This window comes from Bombina bombina, chromosome 9 (genome assembly GCF_027579735.1).
Source record: "Bombina bombina isolate aBomBom1 chromosome 9, aBomBom1.pri, whole genome shotgun sequence".
Lineage (NCBI taxonomy): Eukaryota > Metazoa > Chordata > Amphibia > Anura > Bombinatoridae > Bombina > Bombina bombina.
This window is the reverse complement of record NC_069507.1, coordinates 140,311,059-140,333,318: the sequence shown is the minus strand read 5'-3', so window position 1 is coordinate 140,333,318 and position 22,260 is coordinate 140,311,059. Positions and strand designations below refer to the sequence as shown.

Here is a 22,260-nt window from a genome sequence, read left to right as displayed (position 1 = left end):
GTGGTTGTCGCGGGTTCATCTGTCCAAAGGAATGACTTTTCGCAGACCAGATTGGACGATTGTAACAACAGATGCCAGCCTACTAGGCTGGGGTGCAGTCTGGAACTCCCTGAAGGCTCAGGGATCGTGGACTCAGGAGGAGAAACTCCTCCCAATAAACATTCTGGAATTAAGAGCAATATTCAATGCTCTTCTAGCTTGGCCTCAGTTAGCAACACTGAGGTTCATAAGATTTCAGTCGGACAACATCACAACTGTGGCTTACATCAATCATCAAGGGGGAACCAGGAGTTCCCTAGCGATGTTGGAAGTCTCGAAGATAATTCGCTGGGCAGAGTCGCACTCTTGTCACCTGTCAGCGATCTACATCCCAGGCGTGGAGAACTGGCAGGCGGACTTTCTAAGTCGCCAGACCTTTCATCCGGGGGAGTGGGAACTTCACCCGGAGGTGTTTGCTCAACTGATCCTTTGTTGGGACGAACCGGAGCTGGATCTCATGGCATCTCGCCAGAACGCCAAGCTTCCTTGTTACGGATCCAGGTCCAGGGACCCGGGAGCGGTGCTGGTAGATGCACTAGCAGCCCCTTGGGTTTTCAACATGGCTTATGTGTTTCCACCATTTCCGTTGCTACCTCGACTGATTGCCAGGATCAAACAGGAGAGAGCATCTGTGATTCTGATAGCGCCTGCGTGGCCACGCAGGACCTGGTATGCAGACCTAGTGGACATGTCGTCCTGCCCACCATGGTCTCTGCCTCTGAGGCAGGACCTTCTAATTCAGGGTCCTTTCAACCATCCAAGCCTAATTTCTCTGAGGCTGACTGCATGGAGATTGAACGCTTGATTCTATCAAAGCGTCTGTTATTGATACGTTAATACAGGCTCGGAAACCTGTTACCAGAAAAATTTACCATAAGATATGGCGTAAATATTTATATTGGTGTGAATCCAAGAGTTACTCATGGAGTAAGGTTAGGATTCCTAGGATATTGGCTTTTCTATAAGGAGGTTTAGAAAAGGGTTTATCCGCTAGTTCATTAAAGGGACAGATTTCTGCTCTGTCTATTCTTTTACACAAACGTCTGAATCCAGACGTCCAGGCTTTTTGTCAGGCTTTGGCTAGGATTAAGCCTGTCTTTAAAACTGTTGCTCCTCCGTGGAACTTAAACTTGGTTCTTAAAGTTCTTCAGGGTGTTCCGTTTGAACCCCTTCATTTCATTGATATTAAACTTTTATCTTGGAAAGTTCTGTTTTTGATGGCTATTTCCTCGGCTCGAAGAGTCTCTGAGTTATCTGCCTTACATTGCGATTCTCCTTATCTGATTTTTCATTCAGACAAGGTAGTTCTGCGTACTAAACCTGGATTTTTACCTAAGTTTGTTTCTAACAGGAATATCAATCCTTCATTATGTCCTAATCCTTCTTCAAAGAAGGAACGTCTTTTGCATAATCTGGACGTAGTCCGTGCCCTGAAGTTCTACTTACAGGCAACTAATGATTTTCGGCAAACTTCTTCTCTGTTTGTCGTTTATTCTGGTCAGAGGAGAGGTCAAAAGGCTTCGGCCACCTCTCTCTCTTTTTGGCTTCGTAGCATAATACGTTTAGCCTATGAGACTGCTGGACAGCAGCCTCCTGAAAGAATTACAGCTCATTCCACTCGAGCTGTGGCTTCCACCTGGGCATTTAAGAATGAGGCCTCTGTTGAACAGATTTGCAAGGCTGCAACTTGGTCTTCTCTTCATACCTTTTCAAAATTTTACAAATTTGACACTTTTGCTTCTTCGGAGGCTGGTTTTGGGAGACAGGTTCTACAGGCAGTGGTTCCTTCTGTTTAATGTTCCTGCCTTGTCCCTCCCATCATCCGTGTACTTTAGCTTTGGTATTGGTATCCCATAAGTAATGGATGACCCGTGGACTGAACACACTTAACAAGAGAAAACATAATTTATGCTTACCTGATAAATTTATTTCTCTTGTAGTGTGTTCAGTCCACGGCCCGCCCTGTCTTTTTTGAGGCAGTTCTAAATTTTACTTAAAACTCCAGTCACCACTGCACCCTATAGTTTTTCCTTTCTCGTCTTGTTTCGGTCGAATGACTGGATATGACATGTGAGGGGAGGAGCTATATAGCAGCTCTGCTTGGTTGATCCTCTTGCAACTTCCAGTTGGGGAGGAGAATATATCCCATATGTAATGGATGACCCGTGGACTGAACACACTACAAGAGAAATAAATTTATCAGGTAAGCATAAATTATGTTTTTTAACGTCAGGCACTGATTTAGACACCTTTTCAGTCAAGAAGGGCCTTCCCTGTAGTAGGCTGAGCCTCATTTTCGCGCCATTACTGCGCAGTTTCTTTTGAGAGCAGGACATGCAGCTGCATGTGTGTGGGTCTGAAAGTATTTGAAAAGGTTCCTAGAAGGCTTCATTTGGTATCGTATACCCCCTGGGTTTGGTAAAGTCGCAGCAAAGGCTGTAGCTGGGACTGTAGAGGGGTTAAAACTTTAACCGGCTCCGGTTTCTTCATTTTAAGGGTTAAAGGTCTCAAATTTGGGGTGCAATGCTTTGAATGCTTTAAGACACTGTGGTGAAAATTTGGTTAAATTTGACCAATTCCTTCATAGTTTTTCACATATTCAGTAATAAAGTGTGCACTGTTTAAAATTTAAAGAGACAGTAACGGTTTTGTTTAAAAACGGTTTTTGTACTTTATTGACAAGTTTAAGCCTGTTTAACATGTCTGTGCCTTCAGATAAGCTATGTTCTGTATGTATGGAAGCCAATGTGTCTCCCCCTTTAAAATTGTGTGATAATTGTGCCATAGCGTCCAAACAAAGTAAGGACAGTACTGCCACAGATAGAAAAGTTGCCCAAGATGATTCATCAGATGAAGGGAGTAGACATAGCTCTACATAATCTCCTTCTGTGTCTACACCAGTTTTGCCCACGCAGGAGGCCCCTAGTACTTCTAGCGCGCCAATGCTTATTACTATGCAACAATTGACGGCAGTAATGGATAACTCCATAGCAAATATTTTAACCAAAATGCCTGCATATCAGAGAAAGCGCGATTGCTCTGTTTTAAATACTGTAGAGCAGGAGGGCGCTGATGATATTTGCTCTGTCATACCCTCACACCAATCTGAAGGGGCCATGAGGGAGGTTTTGTCAGATGGGGAAATTTCAGATTCAGGTAGAATTTCTCAACAGGCAGAACCTGATGTTGTGACATTTAAATTTAAATTAGAGCATCTCCGCGCACTGCTTAAGGAGGTGTTATCTACTCTGGATGATTGTGACAACCTGGTCATTCCAGAAAAATTGTGCAAGATGGACAAGTTCCTAGAGGTTCCGGTGCACCCAGACGCTTTTCCTATACCCAAGCGGGTGGCGGACATAGTGAATAAGGAGTGGGAGAAGCCCGGCATACCTTTTTGTTCCCCCTCCTATATTTAAGAAATTATTTCCTATGGTCGACCCCAGAAAGGACTTATGGCAGACAGTCCCTAAGGTCGAGGGGACAGTTTCTACACTAGCCATGCGCACTACTTTTCCTATCGAGGATAATTGTGCTTTCAAAGATCCTATGGATAAAAAATTGGAGGGTTTGCTTAAAAAGATTTTTTACAGCAAGGTTACCTCCTGCAACCTATTTCGTGCATTATTCCTGTCACTACAGCAGCGTGGTTCTGGTTCGAAGAACTAGAAAAGTCACTCAGTAGAGAGACTCCGTATGAGGAGGTTATGGACAGGGTTCACGCACTTAAGTTAGCTAATTCCTTTATTTTAGATGCCGCTTTGCAGTTAGCTAGATTAGCGGCGAAAAATTCTGGGTTTGCAATTGTGGCGCGCAGAGCGCTCTGGCTAAAGTCTTGGTCAGCGGATGTATCTTCCAAGACAAAATTGCTTAATATCCCTTTCAAGGGTAAAACTCTTTTTGGGCCAGAATTGAAAGAGATTATCTCAGACATCCACTGGGGGTAAGGGCCACGCCCTCCCACAAGATAGGCCTTTCAAAGCCAAGAATAAGTCTAATTTTCGTTCCTTTCGCAATTTCAGGAACGGACCGGCCTCCAACTCTGCAGCCTCTAGACAAGAGGGTAATGCTTCGCAAACCAAACCAGCTTGGAAACCGATGCAAGGCTGGAACAAGGGTAAGCAGGCCAAGAAACCTGCTGCTGCTAACAAGACAGCATGAAGGAGTAGCCCCCGATCCGGGACTGGATCTAGTAGGGGGCAGACTCTCTCTCTTCGCTCAGGCTTGGGCAAGAGATGTTCAGGATCCCTGGGCACTAGAAATAGTTTCTCAGCGTTATCTTCTGGAATTCAAGGAACTACCCCCAAGGGGATGGTTCCACATGTCTCACTTATCCTCAAACCAAATAAAGAGACAGGCATTCTTACATTGTGTAGAAGACCTGTTAAAAATGGGAGTGATACCCCCAGTTCCAACCGTGGAACAAGGAATGGGGTTTTTACTCAAATCTGTTTGTAGTTCCCAAAAAAGAGGGAACTTTCAGACCAATTCTGGATTTAAAGATCCTAAACAAATTTCTCAGAGTGCCATCGTTCAAAATGGAAACCATTCGAATGATTTTACCTACAATCCAGGAGGGTCAATTTATGACTACCGTGGATCTAAAGGATGCGTATCTACATATTCCTATCCACAAAGATCATCATCAGTTCCTAAGGTTCGCCTTTCTGGACAAACATTACCAGTTTGTGGCTCTCCCATTCGGGCTAGCCACTGCTCCAAGGATTTTCACAAAGGTACTCGGGTCCCTTCTAGCGGTCCTAAGACCAAGGGGCATTGCAGTGGCACCTTACTTGGACGACATTCTGATACAAGCGTCGTCTCTTTCAAAGGCAAAGGCTCACACAGACATCGTTCTGGCCTTTCTCAGATCTCACGGATGGAAAGTGAACATAGAAAAAAGTTCCCTGTCTCCGTCGACAAGAGTTCCTTTCTTGGGGACAATAATAGATTCTTTAGAAATGAAGATTTTCCTGACAGATGTCAGAAAGTCAAAGCTTCTAACGCTTGTCAAGTTCTTCACTCTATTCTACGGCCTTCCATAGCTCAGTGCATGGAAGTAGTAGGGTTGATGGTTGCAGCAATGGACATAGTTCCTTTTGCTCGAATTCATCTAAGACCATTACAACTGTGCATGCTCAAACAGTGGAATGGGGACTATACAGACTTGTCCCCAGTGATTCAAGTAGATCAGAAGACCAGAGACTCACTCCGTTGGTGGCTGACCCAGGATCACCTGTCCCAGGGAATGAGCTTCCGCAGACCAGAGTGGGTCATAGTCACGACCGACGCCAGTCTATTAGGCTGGGGCGCGGTCTGCGACTCCCTGAAAACTCAGGGCCTATGGTCTCGGGAAGAGTCTCTTCTCCCGATAAACATTCTGGAACTGAGAGCGATATTCAATGCTCTCCAGGCTTGGCCTCAACTAGCAAAGGCCAGATTCATAAGATTCCAATCAGACAACATGACGACTGTTGCTTACATCAATCATCAGGGGGGAACAAGGAGTTCCCTGGCGATGAGAGAAGTGACCAAAATCATAAAATGGGCGTAGGATCACTCCTGCCACCTATCTGCGATCCACATCCCAGGAGTGGAAAACTGGGAGGCGGATTATCTGAGTCGTCAGACATTCCATCCGGGGGAGTGGGAACTCCACCCGGAGATCTTTGCCCAGTTGACTCAATTGTGGGGCATTCCAGACATGGATCTAATGGCGTCTCGTCAGAACTTCAAGGTTCCTTGCTACGGGTCCAGATCCAGGGATCCCAAGGCGACTCTAGTGGATGTATTAGTAGCGCCTTGGACCTTCAACCTAGCTTATGTGTTTCCACCGTTTCCTCTCATTCCCAGGCTGGTAGCCAGGATCAAGCAGGAGAGGGCCTCGGTGATCTTGATAGCTCCTGCGTGGCCACGCAGGACTTGGTATGCAGACCTGGTGAATATGTCATCGGCTCCACCATGGAAGCTACCTTTGAGACAGGATCTTCTAGTACAAGGTCCATTCGAACATCCAAATCTAGTTTCCCTTCAGCTAACGGCCTGGAAATTGAACGCTTGATTTTATCTAAGCGTGGGTTTTCGGATTCTGTAATAGATACTCTGATACAAGCCAGAAAACCTGTAACTAGGAAGATTTACCATAAAATATGGAAAAGATATATCTGTTGGTGTGAATCCAAGGGATTCTCATGGAGTAAGATCAAAATTCCTAGGATCCTTTCTTTTCTCCAAGAAGGTTTGGATAAGGGATTGTCAGCGAGTTCTCTAAAGGGACAGATTTCTGCTTTATCTGTCTTATTACACAAACGACTGGCAGCTGTGCCTGATGTTCAAGTTTTTGTTCAGGCTTTGGTCAGGATCAAGCCTGTTTACAGACCTTGACTCCTCCCTGGAGTCTGAATTTAGTTCTTTCAGTTCTTCAAGGGGTTCCGTTTGAACCTCTACATTCCATAGATATCAAGATGTTATTTTGGAAAGTTCTGTTTTTGGTTGCTATCTCTTCTGCTAGAAGAGTTTCTGAATTATCTGCTCTGCAGTGTAATCCGCCCTATCTGGTGTTCCATTCAGATAAGGTTGTTTTGCGTACTAAACCTGGTTTCCTTCCAAAGGTTGTTTGCAACAAGAATATTAACCAGGAAATAGTTGTGCCTTCTTTGTGTCCGAATCCAGTTTCAAAGAAGGAATGTTTGTTACACAATCTAGATGTAGTTCGTGCTTTAAAGTTCTATTTAAAAGCTACAAAGGATTTCAGACAAACGTCTTCTCTGTCGTTTATTCTGGCAAGAGGAGAGGTCAAAAAGCTACTGCTACCTCTTTCCTTTTGGCTGAAAAGCATCATCCGATTGGCTTACGAGACTGCCGGCCGGTTGCCTCCTGAACGCATCACAGCTCACTCTACTAGGGCTGTGGCTTCCACATGGGCCTTCAAGAACGAGGCTTCTGTTGATCAGATATGTAAGGCAGCGACTTGGTCTTCCCTGCACACTTTTGCCAAATTCTACAAATTTGATACTTTTGCTTCTTCGGAGGCTATTTTTGGGAGAAAGGTTTTGCAAGCCGTGGTGCCTTCCGTTTAGGCAACCTGATTGGCTCCCTCCCTTCATCCGTGTCCTAAAGCTTTGGTATTGGTTCCCACAAGTTATGGATGACGCCGTGGACCGGACACACCAATGTTGGAGAAAACAGAATTTATGCTTACCTGATAAATTACTTTCTCCAACTGTGTGTCCGGTCCACGGCCCGCCCTGTTTTTTTTAATCAGGTTTGATGAATTTATTTCTTTAACTACAGTCACCACGGCACCTTATAGTTTCTCTTGTTTTTTCTTCTTGTCCGTCGGTCGAATGACTGGGGTGGGCGGAGCCTAGGAGGGACTATATGGACAGCTTTTGCTGTACTCTTTGCCATTTCCTGTTGGGGAAGAGATATTCCCACAAGTTATGGATGACGCCGTGGACCGGACACACCGTTGGAGAAAGTAATTTATCAGGTAAGCATAAATTCTGTTTTTAAGGACCCTATGCAAGGAAGCTGGAGGGTTATTTATGTAGGGCTTTTTTACAAGGTGGCCTACTATTTTAACCTGCTGTTGGTATAGCAGCAGTAGCAGGCGCTGCAGCTTTCTGGTGTGATTCTCTTAACAAATTGGTATCTTAAGAATCCTCTCTGGAAGAGATTCAGGATAAGATTCAGTACTTGGATAGCAAACTCGTTTATCTTTTATGCTACTGTTCAAATTGTACATACTAATGAGAAGAATGCAGAACTAGCTGTATTATGTTGTAGAGCCCTCTGCTTGAAATACTGATCAGCCAAAATGGTGTCAAAATTTTGCCTTTTAGGTCTCACCTTTAAGGGTAAGACATTATTTGGACTGGGCCTGGATTTAATTATTCCTTGTATATATTTTAATAGCAGACACCTCTCTACTACGTGACTTTTACAGTGTTTTGATGTATAAATGGGAGCCTAACACCTCTTAATGTTTTTTTTAACAGAAGAGTCCCTTTTAGGGTTGCCACCCGTCCCTTAAAATACAGAACACTTATAAGTTACACATGCTGCAGGGAGGAATATGAATAGTGCTGTCCAGAGACACAATACATGTTCCTCCCTGCACACCCTGCAGCATGTGTAACTCATAAGTGTCCAGGAAAACATGGCTGAGGTGGCAACCCTAGTCCCTTTGTACAAACGAGGATCACATGCACAGGTGACTCTTACATGATCACCATGGCAACAGTGTTCACCTGATATAGACATAGACATATAAATCAAAATCTAGTAGTTGGGTTATGGTTTTCTGCCCCTACAACACATAGTGGAACATGACACCTGTTATTTGGAAGATGTAATCCAGCCATATAAAATTAGTTATTTAGTTGTTTACCTAATAATTACTTCGCAGCAACCACTGGCTTCATTGTGTTGTGGTTTTGTCAGGGCGCATAGATCCTTGTTTGTTTGAACTAATTAAAAAATGCAGGTATCCAAATACATGTGAGACGTTTGTTTAAAAGTAGATCATGTTTTGTCTAATTCTGTACTTTTATGGGGTTTTTTTTTGTATATTTTTTGTTATGTGTAGATATTGTATTTCTTCTTATTGTTCAGCATTCATTGCAAGAAACAGTGACAAAATAATAGTTTTTATTAAATTTAGCCTACATTTTGTTGTTTTGGGAAAGAGAACTGTTGTGAATACGAAATCGTAAAGAATGTGTAGCCCATTGATGCATTATTTTATAATTGTTAGAAGTGAATTTTACAATATATTCTATTATGGTTAGGTTCAGATGTAAATGATCACTTACACAGGGCATCTAGTTACCAAAAATATCCACTTTCCTGACGGGCGAGTAAAACTTACCAGCCCGCATGAAATGCTATTCGCCCAATAGTGTCTGCAGATAAATAATCCCTGTATTACCCATTCCCCAGTTTTGCATAACCAACACGGTTATATGAATATACTTTTTAGCTCTGTGATTACCTTGTATCTAAGCCTCTGCAGACTGTCCCCTTATTTCAGTTCTTTTGATACTTATATTTTAGCCAATCAATGCTGACTTCTAGGTAACTCCACGGGTGTGAGCACAATGTTATCTATTTTAAACACATGCACTAATGCCATTCAAATGCATTCAGATAAGAGGCGGTGTTCAAGGGCAAGTGCTTAGAAATTAGCATATGAGCCAACCTAGGTTTAGCTTTCAACAAAAAATACCAAGAGAACAAAGCAAATTTGATGTTAAAAGTAGATTGGAAAGCTATTTAAAATTGCATGAATCATGAAAGTTTAATTCGGAGAAGACTGTCCCTTTTAAATAAAAATAAAAATTCTAAGTGAACCATGCACATTCCATTTCTTTTAAAGGGACAGTCAAGTCCAAAAAAAACTTTCATGTTTCAAATAGGACATGTAATTTTAAACAACTTTCCAATTCACTTTTATCACCAATTTTGCTTTGTTCTCTTGGTATTCTTAGTTGAAAGCTAAACCTAGGAGGTTCATATGCTAATTTCTTAGACCTTGAAGGCTGTCTCTAATCTAAATGCATTTTACTAGTTTTTCACCACTAGAGGGCATTAGTTCACATGTTTCATAGAGATAACATTGAGCTCATGCACGTGAATTTACCATGGAGACAGCTCTGATTGGCTAAACTGCAAGTCTGTCAAAAGAACTCCAAATAAGGGGACAGTCTGCTGAGGCTTAGATACAAGGTAATTACTGAGGTAAAACGTGTATAATTATAACTGTGTTGGTTATGCAAAACTGGGGAATTGGTAATTAAGGAATTATCTATCTTTTAAAACAACAAAAATTCTGGTGTTGACTGTCCCTTTAAAAGTCGTGGCATACACTACACAGCATAATGTGCTTATGAGCTTTCATAGAACAGCCACACTCTTTTTGCCCATTGTCTTTTATCATCCAGCTCTTTTTTAAAGGTTTCTCTCACTTTTCTTTTTAATACTGTCTGTTCCTTCCTTTTTTTTTATTATTATCATGGGTTCACTGACCTTTAAAATATCTCCACATTGCACAAAACGCTAATCTGAAATTAAAGCTCAGCATCCAATGATGAAATTTGAGCATTGCCAGTAACTTAGCAGCATAGCCCCACTTTAAAAATAAAACTATGACAGAAAATATCAACTGCAAAACAGTAAATTTCGGCTGTCCATGACTAACTAACTATTATTTTTTTTTTATATCTTTCTTTATAAACAACAATGGATATAATCATACTTTCATATGGTGCAATTCCTTAGCTAAAGGAGAACAAGAATATACAAGATACAACATTGTATCAAGTTTATCATGAGCATACTAATTACATTCAAGATCTATTTACATCAGATCTATATTCACTTAATTATTAAGTATTTTATACAAAAGAACAATAGAAACAGACGTCAAGATACTGTTAACTCCATATATCAACATTGTTGAGCTTTTTTCTTGATTTTTTTTCCTCCCCCCCCAAATTTGAACACAAAAATAAAAAAAATAAAACCTATACATATTCTTAATTTCACAACAAGGGATGTTATCATACAAACATATGATACATATACCTGCGAGTGTAAACTGAGAAATATTCAAATTACAGCTTTGTATACATTTCTCCATGGGCAAAATGAATACATACAAAATCCTTAGATGTCAGATCTATGGTTACTTAAATGTAACAAATCCATAAACGCAAAGAAAAAAAATAGCTGTTATTGAAACCAGCATTAATCACTATAACATCCTTGTGACTTTTCCCTCCTACCCCCTTCCAGAATTAACCAACAGATGATGTGTGTGTGTGTGTGTATGTATGTATGCTTGTATGTGTACATGTGTATATGTATATATGTGTGTATGTATGTGTGTATATATATATATATATATATATATATATATATATATATATATATATATATATATATATATATATATATATATATATATATATATATATACACATATGTGTATATATATATATACACATATATATATATATATATATATATATATATATACATACATACACAGTATATGTGTGCTTGTGTATGTGTGTGTGTGTATATATATATATATAAAATAAAACAAACAATAAGCTCCACTCTCTCACCCCCCAGACACCCATCACATAGGATCTAGTACCATTCAACTGGGAAGCTATTCCTTAAGATTAAAGGGACACTGAACCCAATTTTTTTCTTTTGTAATTCAGAAAGAGCATGCAATTTTAAGCAACTTTCTAATTTACTCCTATTATCGATTTTTCTTCGTTCTCTTGCTATCATTATTTGAAAAAGAAGGCATCTAAGCTTTTTTTTGGTTTCAGTATTCTGGACAGCACTTTTTTATTGGTGGATGAATTTATCCACCAATCAGCAAGGACAACCCTGGTTGTTCACCAAAAATGGGCCGGCATCTAAACTTACATTCTTGCATTTCAAATAAAGATACCAAGAGAATGAAGAAAATTTGATAATAGGAGTAAATTAGAAATTTGCTTAAAATGTCATGCTCTATCTGAATCATGAAAGAATTTTTTGGGATACAGTGTCCCTTTAATGATTCAAAATATTCTGATTTATGGAATTGTTGCTTAAGCGTAAATTGAATCGGCATTGGATGAAGTAGTATGACTCTTAGCCATTTCATAAAAGAATTATTGGATTTTTTTACTTAGTCGAGAAGATATATTAAATTGTTCAAAAATTATTTGATAGTAAATGGTATGCAAGAAAACCGCTAATGTTTAGGACGTTTTACTCTTCCAACTTTTCCAAATTAGACTATGGCCCAGAATAATATATGTATTTATTAATTTAGCGTTTTCTCTGTTTTTGTAATTAGGAAAAAAATATCTTTAGATTGTTGTTTGTCTATTTTCTAGACTCTTATTAAGCCAATATTCCACTTTGCCCAAAAATGGTTAGATGAATAAAGTCAGGTTGCCAGTCAGGTCGGCAACTTTAAAATTTTAGTTGCAATTTTTTTTACCCGCATTTGGTGGCCAGACTGGTCTTTCTCTTGTTAAGTGTAGTCAGTCCACGGGTCATCCATTACTTATGGGATTATATCTCTTCCACAACAGGAAGTTGCAAGAGGATCACCCAAGCAGAGCCGCTATATAGCTCCTCCCCTCACATGTCATACCCAGTCATTCTCTTGCAACCTAACTAAAGATAGGTCGTTGTGAGAGGTCTGTGGTGTTTTTAAACTTAGTTTATTTCTTCAATCAAAAGTTTGTTATTTTAAATGGCACCGGAGTGTGCTGTTTGTTTCTCAGGCAGCATTAGAAGAAGAATCTGCCTGCGTTTGCTATGATCTTAGCAGACGTAACTAAGATCCACTGGCTGTTCTCGCACATTCTGAGGAGTGAGGTAACTTCAGAAAAGGGGAATAGCATGCAGGGCCCCCCTGCAAACGAGGTTTGTGCAGTAAATTATTTTTCTAAGCAATGGAATTGACTGAGAAATTACTGCTGATACCAATGTAATGTAAGTTCAGCCTTAAATGCAGTGGTAGCGACTGGTATTAGGCTGAGGAGTGTGTGTACACTGAAGTATTTTTCTAGGGAATGGAATTTGACTCAGAAAATACTGTTAATACTGAAGTAATGTGTAAGACTTAACTGCAGTTAAAGCGACTGGTAGCAGGCTTATTAATAACACTTCATAACTTTTAAAATGTATGTTCAAAACGTTTACTGGCATGTTAATCGTTTTTTGTGAGGTACTTGGGGCATGATTTTTACCACATGGCTAACTTTTGTTTCTGCATAGAAACAGTTAACTGAGCTTCCCCACTGTTGTAATATGAGTGGGAGGGGCCTATTTTAGCGCTTTTTTGCGCAGTAAAAATTCAGTCACAATCTTCCTACTTCATCCTCCATGATCCAGGACGTCTCTAGAGAGCACAGGGGTCTTCAAAATTCATTTTGAGGGAGGTAATCAGTCACAGCAGACCTGTGACAGTGTGTTTGACTGTGATAAAAACGTTAATTATTAAATTGTTATCCGTTTTTGGGTATTAAGGGGTTAATCATCCATTTGCTGGTGGGTGCAATCCTTTGCTAACTTAATACATTTACTGTGAAAATTTGGTTGCTATAACTAATTTGGTTCATTGTTATTTCAACTGTGACAGCTTTTTGTGCTTCTTAAAGGCACAGTAGCGTTTTTTATATTGCTTGTAAATTTATTTGAAAAGTATTTTCCAAGCTTGCTAGTCTCATTGCTATTCTGTTTAAACATGTCTGACACAGATAAATCTGTTTGTTCACTATGTATGAAGGCCAATGTGGAGCCCCATAGAAGGTTGTACTAAATGCATTGATGTAACTTTAAATAAAAGTCAGTCTTTACATGCAAAGAAATTATCACCAGACAACGAGGGGGAAGTTATGCCGACTAACTCTCCTCACGTGTCAGTACCTTCGCCTCCCGCTCAGGAGGTGCGTGATTTTGTGGCGCCAAGTACATCAGGGAGGCCCTTACAAATCACTTTGCAAGACATGGCTACTGTTATGACAGAAGTATTATCTAAATTGCCAGAATTAAGAGGCAAGCGTGATAGCTCTGGGTTAAGGACAGAGCGCGCTGATGATGCGAGAGCCATGTCCGATACTGCGTCACAATTTGCAGAACATGAGGACGGAGAGCTTCATTCTGTGGGTGACGGATCTGATCCAGGGAGACTGGATTCAGAGATTTCAAATTTTAAATTTAAGCTTGAGAACCTCCGCATATTGCTAGGGGAGGTATTAGCGGCTCTGAATGATTGTAACACGATTGCAATTCCAGAAAAATTATGTAGGTTGGATAGATACTATGCGGTACCGGTGTGTACTGACGTGTTTCCTATACCTAAAAGGCTTACAGAGATTATTAGCAAGGAGTGGGATAGACCCGGTGTGCCTTTTTCCTCTCCTCCCATATTTAGGAAAATGTTTCCTATAGACCCCACCACACGAGACTTATGGCAGACGGTCCCTAAGGTGGAGGGAGCGGTTTCTACTTTAGCTAAGCGTACCACTATCCCGGTGGAGGATAGTTGTGCTTTTTCAGATCCAATGGATAAAAAATTAGAAGGTTACCTTAAGAAAATGTTTGTTCAACAAGGTTTTATCTTACAGCCCCTTGCATGCATTGCGCCTGTCACTGCTGCTGCGGCATTCTGGTTTGAGTCTCTGGAAGAGGCCATTCGCACAGCTCCATTGGATGAAATTATGAACAAGCTTAAAGCACTTAAGCTAGCTAACGCATTTGTTTCTGATGCCGTTGTACATTTAACCAAACTTACGGCTAAGAACTCCGGATTCGCCATCCAAGCGCTCAGAGCGCTATGGCTTAAATCCTGGTCAGCTGACGTGACTTCTAAATCTAAATTGCTTAATATTCCTTTCGAAGGGCAGACCTTATTCGGGCCCGGCTTGAAAGAAATTATCGCTGACATTACGGGAGGTAAGGTCCATGCTCTACCTCAGGACAGGGCCAAATCAAAGGCCAAACAGTCTAATTTTCGTGCCTTTCGTAACCTCAAGGCAGGAGCAGCATCAACTTCCTCTTCTCCAAAACAGGAAGGAGCTGTTGCTCGTTACAGACAGGGCTGGAAAACTAACCAGTCCTGGAACAAGGGCAAGCAGGCCTGAAAACCTGCTGCTGCCCCTAAGACAGCATGAAGAGAGGGCCCCCTATCCGGAAACGGATCTAGTGGGGGGCAGACTTTCTCTCTTCGCCCAGGCTTGGGCAAGAGATGTCCAGGATCCCTGGGCGTTGGAGATCATATCTCAGGGATATCTTCTGGACTTCAAAGCTTCTCCTCCACAAGGGAGATTTCATCTTTCAAGGTTATCTGCAAACCTAATAAAGAAAGAGGCGTTTCTACGCTGTGTACAAGACCTCTTACTAATGGGGGTGATCCACCCAGTTCCACGGACGGAACACGGGCAGGGATTCTATTCAAATCTGTTTGTGGTTCCCAAGAAAGAGGGAACCTTCAGACCAATCTTGGACTTAAAAATCCTAAACAAATTCCTAAGAGTTCCATCATTCAAAATGGAAACTATTCGAACCATCCTACCCATGATCCAAGAGGGTCAGTACATGACCACTGTGGACTTAAAGGATGCCTACCTTCACATACCGATTCACGAGGATCATTATCGGTACCTAAGATTTGCCTTCCTAGACAGGCATTACCAGTTTGTAGCTCTTCCCTTCGGGTTAGCTACGGCTCCAAGAATCTTTACAAAAGTTCTGGGCTCACTTCTGGCGGTACTAAGACCGCGAGGCATAGCGGTGGCTCCGTACCTAGACGACATTCTGATACAAGCGTCAAGTTTTCAAACTGCCAAGTCTCATACAGAGATAGTTCTGGCATTTCTGAGGTCGCATGGGTGGAAGGTGAACGTGGAAAAGAGTTCTCTATTACCACTCACAAGGGTTCCCTTACTAGGGACTCTTATAGATTCTGTAGAGATGAAAATTTACCTGACGGAGGCCAGGTTATCAAAACTTCTAAATGCTTGCCGTGCCCTTCATTCCATTCCACACCTGTCAGTAGCTCAGTGCATGGAAGTAATCGGCTTAATGGTAGCGGCAATGGACATAGTACCATTTGCGCGACTGCATCTCAGACCGCTGCAATTGTGCATGCTAAGTCAGTGGAATGGGGATTATTCAGATTTGTCCCCTCTACTAAATCTGGACCAAGAGACCAGAGATTCTCTTCTATGGTGGCTTTCTCAGCCCCACCTGTCCAAGGGGATGACCTTTCACAGGCCAGATTGGACGATTGTAACAACAGACGCCAGCCTTCTAGGTTGGGGCGCAGTCTGGAATTCCCTGAAGGCTCAGGGATCATGGACTCAGGAGGAGAAACTCCTCCCAATAAATATTCTGGAGTTAAGAGCAATATTCAATGCTCTTCTAGCTTAGCCTCAGTTAGCAACTCTGAGGTTCATCAGATTTCAGTCGGACAACATCACGACTGTGGCTTACATCAATCATCAAGGGGGAACCAGGAGTTCCCTAGCGATGTTGGAAGTCTCAAAGATAATTCGCTGGGCAGAGTCTCACTCTTGCCACCTGTCAGCAATCTACATCCCAGGCGTGGAGAACTGGGAGGCGGATTTTCTAAGTCGCCAGACTTTTCATCCGGGGGAGTGGGGACTTCATCCGGAGGTCTTCGCCCAACTGATTCATCGTTGGGGCAAACCAGATCTGGATCTCATGGCGTCTCGCCAGAACGCCAAGCTTCCTTGCTACGGATCCAGGTCCAGGGACCCGGGAGCGGTGCTGATAGATGCTCTGACAGCCCCTTGGGTCTTCAACATGGCTTATGTGTTTCCACCATTTCCGATGCTTCCTCGACTGATTGCCAAGATCAAACAGGAGAGAGCATCGGTGATTCTGATAGCGCCTGCGTGGCCACGCAGGACCTGTTATGCAGACCTAGTGGACATGTCGTCCTGTCCACCATGGTCTCTGCCTCTGAGGCAGGACCTTCTAATTCACGGTCCTTTCAACCATCCAAATCTAATTTCTCTGAGGCTGACTGCATGGAGATTGAACGCTTGATTCTGTCAAAGCGTGGCTTCTCGGAGTCGGTTATTGATACCTTAATACAGGCTAGGAAACCTGTTACCAGAAGAATTTACCATAAGATATGGCGTAAATATTTGTATTGGTGCGAATCCAAGAGTTACTCATGGAGTAAGGTTAGGATTCCTAGGATATTGTCTTTTCTACAAGAGGGTTTAGAAAAGGGCTTATCCGCTAGTTCGTTAAAAGGACAGATTTCTGCTCTGTCTATTCTTCTACACAAGCGTCTGGCAGAAATTCCAGACGTTCAGGCTTTTTGTCAGGCTTTGGCTAGGATTAAGCCTGTGTTTAAGACTGTTGCTCCGCCGTGGAGCTTAAACTTAGTTCTTAACGTCCTGCAAGGCGTTCCATTTGAACCCCTTCATTACATTGATATTAAGCTGTTATCTTGGAAAGTTCTGTTTTTGATGGCTATTTCCTCGGCTCGAAGAGTCTCTGAGTTATCTGCCTTACATTGTGATTCTCCTTATCTGATTTTTCATTCAGACAAGGTAGTTCTGCGTACTAAACCTGGGTTCTTACCTAAGGTAGTTTCTAACAGGAATATCAATCAAGAGATTGTTGTTCCATCATTGTGTCCTAACCCTTCTTCAAAGAAGGAACGACTTTTGCATAATCTGGACGTAGTCCGTGCCCTGAAGTTCTATTTGCAGGCAACTAAAGATTTTCGTCAAACTTCTTCCCTGTTTGTCGTTTACTCTGGACAGAGGAGAGGTCAAAAGGCTTCGGCTACCTTTCTCTCTTTTTGGCTTCGTAGCATAATACGTTTAGCCTATGAGACTGCTGGACAGCAGCCTACTGAAAAAATTACAGCTCATTCTACTAGATCTGTGGCTTCCACCTGGGCCTTTAAAAATGAGGCTTCTGTTGAACAGATTTGCAAGGCTGCGACTTGGTCTTCACTTCACACTTTTTCAAAGTTTTACAAATTTGACACACTTGCTTCTTCGGAGGCTATTTTTGGGAGAAAGGTACTTCAGGCAGTGGTTCCCTCCGTTTAAAGTTCCTGCCTTGTCCCTCCCTTCATCCGTGTACTTTATCTTTGGTATTAGTATCCCATAAGTAATGGATGACCCGTGGACTGACTACACTTAACAAGAGAAAACATAATTTATGCTTACCTAATAAATTTATTTCTCTTGTAGTGTAGTCAGTCCACGGCCCGCCCTGTCTTTTAGGCAGATCTAAATTTTTAATTAAACTCCAGTCACCACTGCACCCTATGGTTTCTCCTTTCTCGTCTTGTTTTGGTCGAATGACTGGATATGACATGTGAGGGGAGGAGCTATATAGCAGCTCTGCTTGGGTGATCCTCTTGCAACTTCCTGTTGGGGAAGAGATATATTCCCATAAGTAATGGATGACCCGTGGACTGACTACACTACAAGAGAAATACATTTATCAGGTAAGCATAAATTATGTTTTTCGTATGCACTGCTTACCCTTATTTAATCAGCCACTGTATAGTATGTAGCAGTTTCAAGCAAACGTCAGCATACTTAGATAAAACACACCTCTTTCTTTAGTTGGTGGTGTCAATCCAGACTTGAGTCTTCAGATAACGGGGCTTCGTAATGCTAATATTGATCAATAGAACATTTTATTTAAATTGTATTATTTTTTTTTGATGAAGAATACATAGCATTTTTCTAATTATTTCCAGCTTTTCATTCATGTTTTCCTGTCTATGGTAGGCTTTATACAATATCTTATCTAATTGTTCCAGGGCAAAATCTAAAACTAATTTAAGGGGATAAAATTAGTCATGTACATTTGTAGTTTTCGTGAGGTCACGAATGTCGAAGATGGTGTCCGAGAGCAGCATTTGGCTCTTTACAGAGTCCGATTTCTTCTTATGAAATGCAACACACTAAAATCTGGATTTGCACAGATCCAAAAACTGGATCGTTTTCTATTTTTTATTTTTTTTAATTACATAGTTTTTATTAAAGGGACACTGAACCCACATTTTTTTCTTTTGTGATTCAGATAGAGCATGCAATTTTAAGCAACTTTCCAATTTACTCCTATTATCAAATTTTCTTCATTCTATTGGTATCTTTATTTGAAATGCAAGAATGTAAGTTTAGATGCCGGCCCATTTTTGGTGAACAACCTGGGTTGTCCTTGCTGATTGGTGGATAAATCCATCCACCAATGAAAAAGTGCTGTCCAGAGTACTGAAACCAAAAAAAAAGCTTAGATGCCTTCTTTTTCAAATATTGATAGCAAGAGAACGAAGAAAAATTGATAATAGGAGTAAATTAGAAAGTTGCTTAAAATTGCATGCTCTTTCTGAATTACAAAAGAAAAAAATTGGGTACAGTGTCCCTTTGATTCTCTTGGTTTCATTTGTTAAAGGGACATGAAACCCAATTTTTTTCTTTCGTGATTTAGAAACAGCATGTCATTTTAAACAACTTTCTAATTTACTTCTATTATCTAATTTGCTTCATTCTCTTGATATCACTTGCTTAAAAGCATATCTAGATATGCTCAGTAGCTGCTGATTGGTTGCTGCACATAGAGGCCTTGTGTGATTGGCTCACACATGCGCATTGCTATTTCTTCAACAAAGACTATCTAAAGAATTGAGCAAATTAGATAATAGAAGTTGTTTAAAATTACATGCCCTATCTGAATCATGAAAGTTTAATTTTGACTAGACTGTCCTTTTAAAGGAGTAGCAATGCAATACTGGGAACTAGCTTAACACAGTGTAAGCAAATGACAAGAGGCATATATGTGAAACCACCAATCAGCAGCTAACTCCAAGTAGTGTATTGCTGCTCCTTAGCCTACCTAGGTATGCTTTATAACATAGGATACCAAGAGAACAAAGCAAATTAGATAATAGAAGTGCATTGGATAGTTGTTAAAAATTGTATGTGTGGTATACTGTTTCTTTAAGAAAAGACACTCTGGAGCTGGGAGGGAACTCTATGATCAGCAGCCATCTTCTTTATGTTAGTTTTCTTAGTTAGTTCAGTTAGTGTTGTTGCTTACATCATGAAAGTTTAACTTTACTGTCTCTTTAACCCCTTAATGACCGAGGACGTGCAGGGTACGTCCTCAAAAAAAAGGCAGTTAATGCCTGAGAACGTACCCTGCACGTCCTCGGTTTGGAAAGCAGCTGGAAGCGATCCTGCTCGCTTCCAGCTGCTTTCCGGTTATTGCAGTGATGCCTCGATATCGAGGCATCCTGCAATAACCATTTGTAGATATCCGGTGCAGAGAGAGCCACTCAGTGGCCCTCTCTGCACTGGACATTAACGGCTACGTTCGTTGGTGGGTGGGAGCCGGTGTGGGAGGTGGGTGGCGGCCATCGATGGCCTTTGTGATGCGGAGGGGGGCGGGGACGACCGGGGGGACGCGCACGGACGCGCGCACGGGGAGGCCGGGCGGGCGCGTGCACGGGGAGGGAGTGGGTGGGAACCACTACGCTACAGAATTTTTTTTTGTTAGAAGTGGGGATCAAAGGGGTTAATATGTTTATTTTGGTGATCGGTTTGGCTGGTGGGGTATTGGACTGTGGGGGGGAAGCTACACTACAGAAACAAATAGTAAAAAATTAAAAAAAAAACATTTTTATTTGCAAACTGGGTACTGGCAGTACCCAAGATGGCCCCAATAAGGCAGAGGGGGAGGGTTAGGGAGCTATTTTGGGGGGATCAGGGAGGTTGGGGGCTAAGGGGGGACCCTACATAGCAGCATATGTAAATATGCTTAAAAAAATTATTATTTTTTTTTTATACCTTTTATTTTAGTACTGGCAGACTTTCTGCCAGTACTTAAGATGGCGGGGACAATTGTGGGGTGGGGGAGGGAAGAGTGCTGTTTGGGAGGGATCAGGGGGTGGAATGTGTCAGGTGGGAGTCTGATCTCTACACTAAAGCTAAAATTAACCCTGCAAGCTCCCTACAAACTACCTAATTAACCCCGTCACTGCTGGCCATAATACACATGTGATGCGCAGCAGCATTTAGCGGCCTTATAATTACCAAAAAGCAACGCCAAAGCCATATATGTCTGCTATTTATGAACAAAGGGGATCCCAGAGAAGCATTTAAAACCATTTGTGCCATAATTGCACAAGCTGTTTGTAAATAATTTTAGTGAAAAACCTAAAGTTTGAAAAAGTGAACAATTTTTTTTTATTTGATTGCTTTTGGCGGTGAAATGGTGGCATGAAATATACCAAAATGGGCCTAGATCAATACTTGGGGTTGTCTACTACACTACACTAGAGCTAAAATTAACCCTAGAAGCTCCCTACATGCTCCCTAATTAACCCATTCACTGCTGGGCATAATACACGGTTGGTGCGCAGTGGCATTTAGCAGCCTTCTAATTACCAAAAAGCAAAGCCAAAGCCATATATGTCTGCTATTTATGAACAAAGGGGATCCCAGAGAAGCATTTACAACCATTTATTCCATAATTTCATGAGTTGTTTGTAAATAATTTCAGTGAGAAACCTAAAGTTTGTGAAAAAATTTGTGAAAAAGTAAAATAATTTTTTTATTTGATTGCATTCGGCGGTGAAATGGTGGCATGAAATATACCAAAATGGGCCTAGATCAATACTTTGGGATGTCTTCTAAAAAAAAATATATACATGTCAATGGATATTCAGAGATTCCTGAAAGATATTAGTGTCCCAATGTAACTAGCGCTAATTTTGAAAAAAAGTGGTTTGGAAATGGCAAAGTGCTACTTGTATTTATGGCCCTATAACTTGCAAAAAAAGCAAAGAACATGTAAACATTGGGTATTTCTAAACTCAGGACAAAATTTAGAAACTATTTAGCATGGGTGTTTTTTGGTGGTTGTAGATGTGTAACAGATTTTGGGGGTCAAAGTTAGAAAAAGTGTGTTTCTCCAACATAGGTGTGTCCGGTCCACGGCGTCATCCTTACTTGTGGGATATTCTCTTCCCCAACAGGAAATGGCAAAGAGCCCAGCAAAGCTGGTCACATGATCCCTCCTAGGCTCCGCCTACCCCAGTCATTCTCTTTGCCGTTGTACAGGCAACATCTCCACGGAGATGGCTTAGAGTTTTTTAGTGTTTAACTAAAATCCATGGCTGTTCCACACAGGACTGTTGAGAGCAATTAACTTCAGTTGGGGGAACAGTGTGCAGTCTCTTGCTGCTTGAGGTATGACACATTCTAACAAGACGATGTAATGCTGGAAGCTGTCATTTTTCCCTATGGGATCCGGTAAGCCATGTTTATTACGATGTAAATAAGGGCTTCACAAGGGCTTATTAAGATTGTAGACTTTTCTGGGCTAAATCGATTCAGTTTTAAAACATATTTAGCCTTGAGGAATCATTTTATCTGGGTATATTGATATTATAATATCGGCAGGCACTGTATTAGACACCTTATTTCTCTGGGGCTTTCCCAAAGCATAAGCAGAGCCTCATTTTCGCGCCGGTGTGGCGCACTTGTTTTTGAGAGGCATGGCATGCAGTCGCATGTGAGAGGAGCTCTGATACTTAGAAAAGACTTTCTGAAGGCGTCATTTGGTATCGTATCCCCTTTGGGTTTGGTTGGGTCTCAGCAAAGCAGATACCAGGGACTGTAAAGGGGTTAT

The 22,260-nt window shown here is 41.4% G+C and overlaps 1 protein-coding gene across 1 annotated transcript in view; it reads left to right on the top strand.

Moving 5' to 3' along the window:
- Positions 1–22,260, top strand: part of CPEB3 (cytoplasmic polyadenylation element binding protein 3) — a 422,665-nt gene that overhangs the window by 186,394 nt on the left and 214,011 nt on the right. Inside the window, exons 4-6 of the mRNA XM_053692412.1 lie at positions 9,627–9,633; positions 11,179–11,199; positions 19,510–19,530. Of these exons, the coding sequence (XP_053548387.1) occupies positions 9,627–9,633; positions 11,179–11,199; positions 19,510–19,530 (49 nt within the window). The remainder of the gene's footprint in view (positions 1–9,626; positions 9,634–11,178; positions 11,200–19,509; positions 19,531–22,260) is intronic.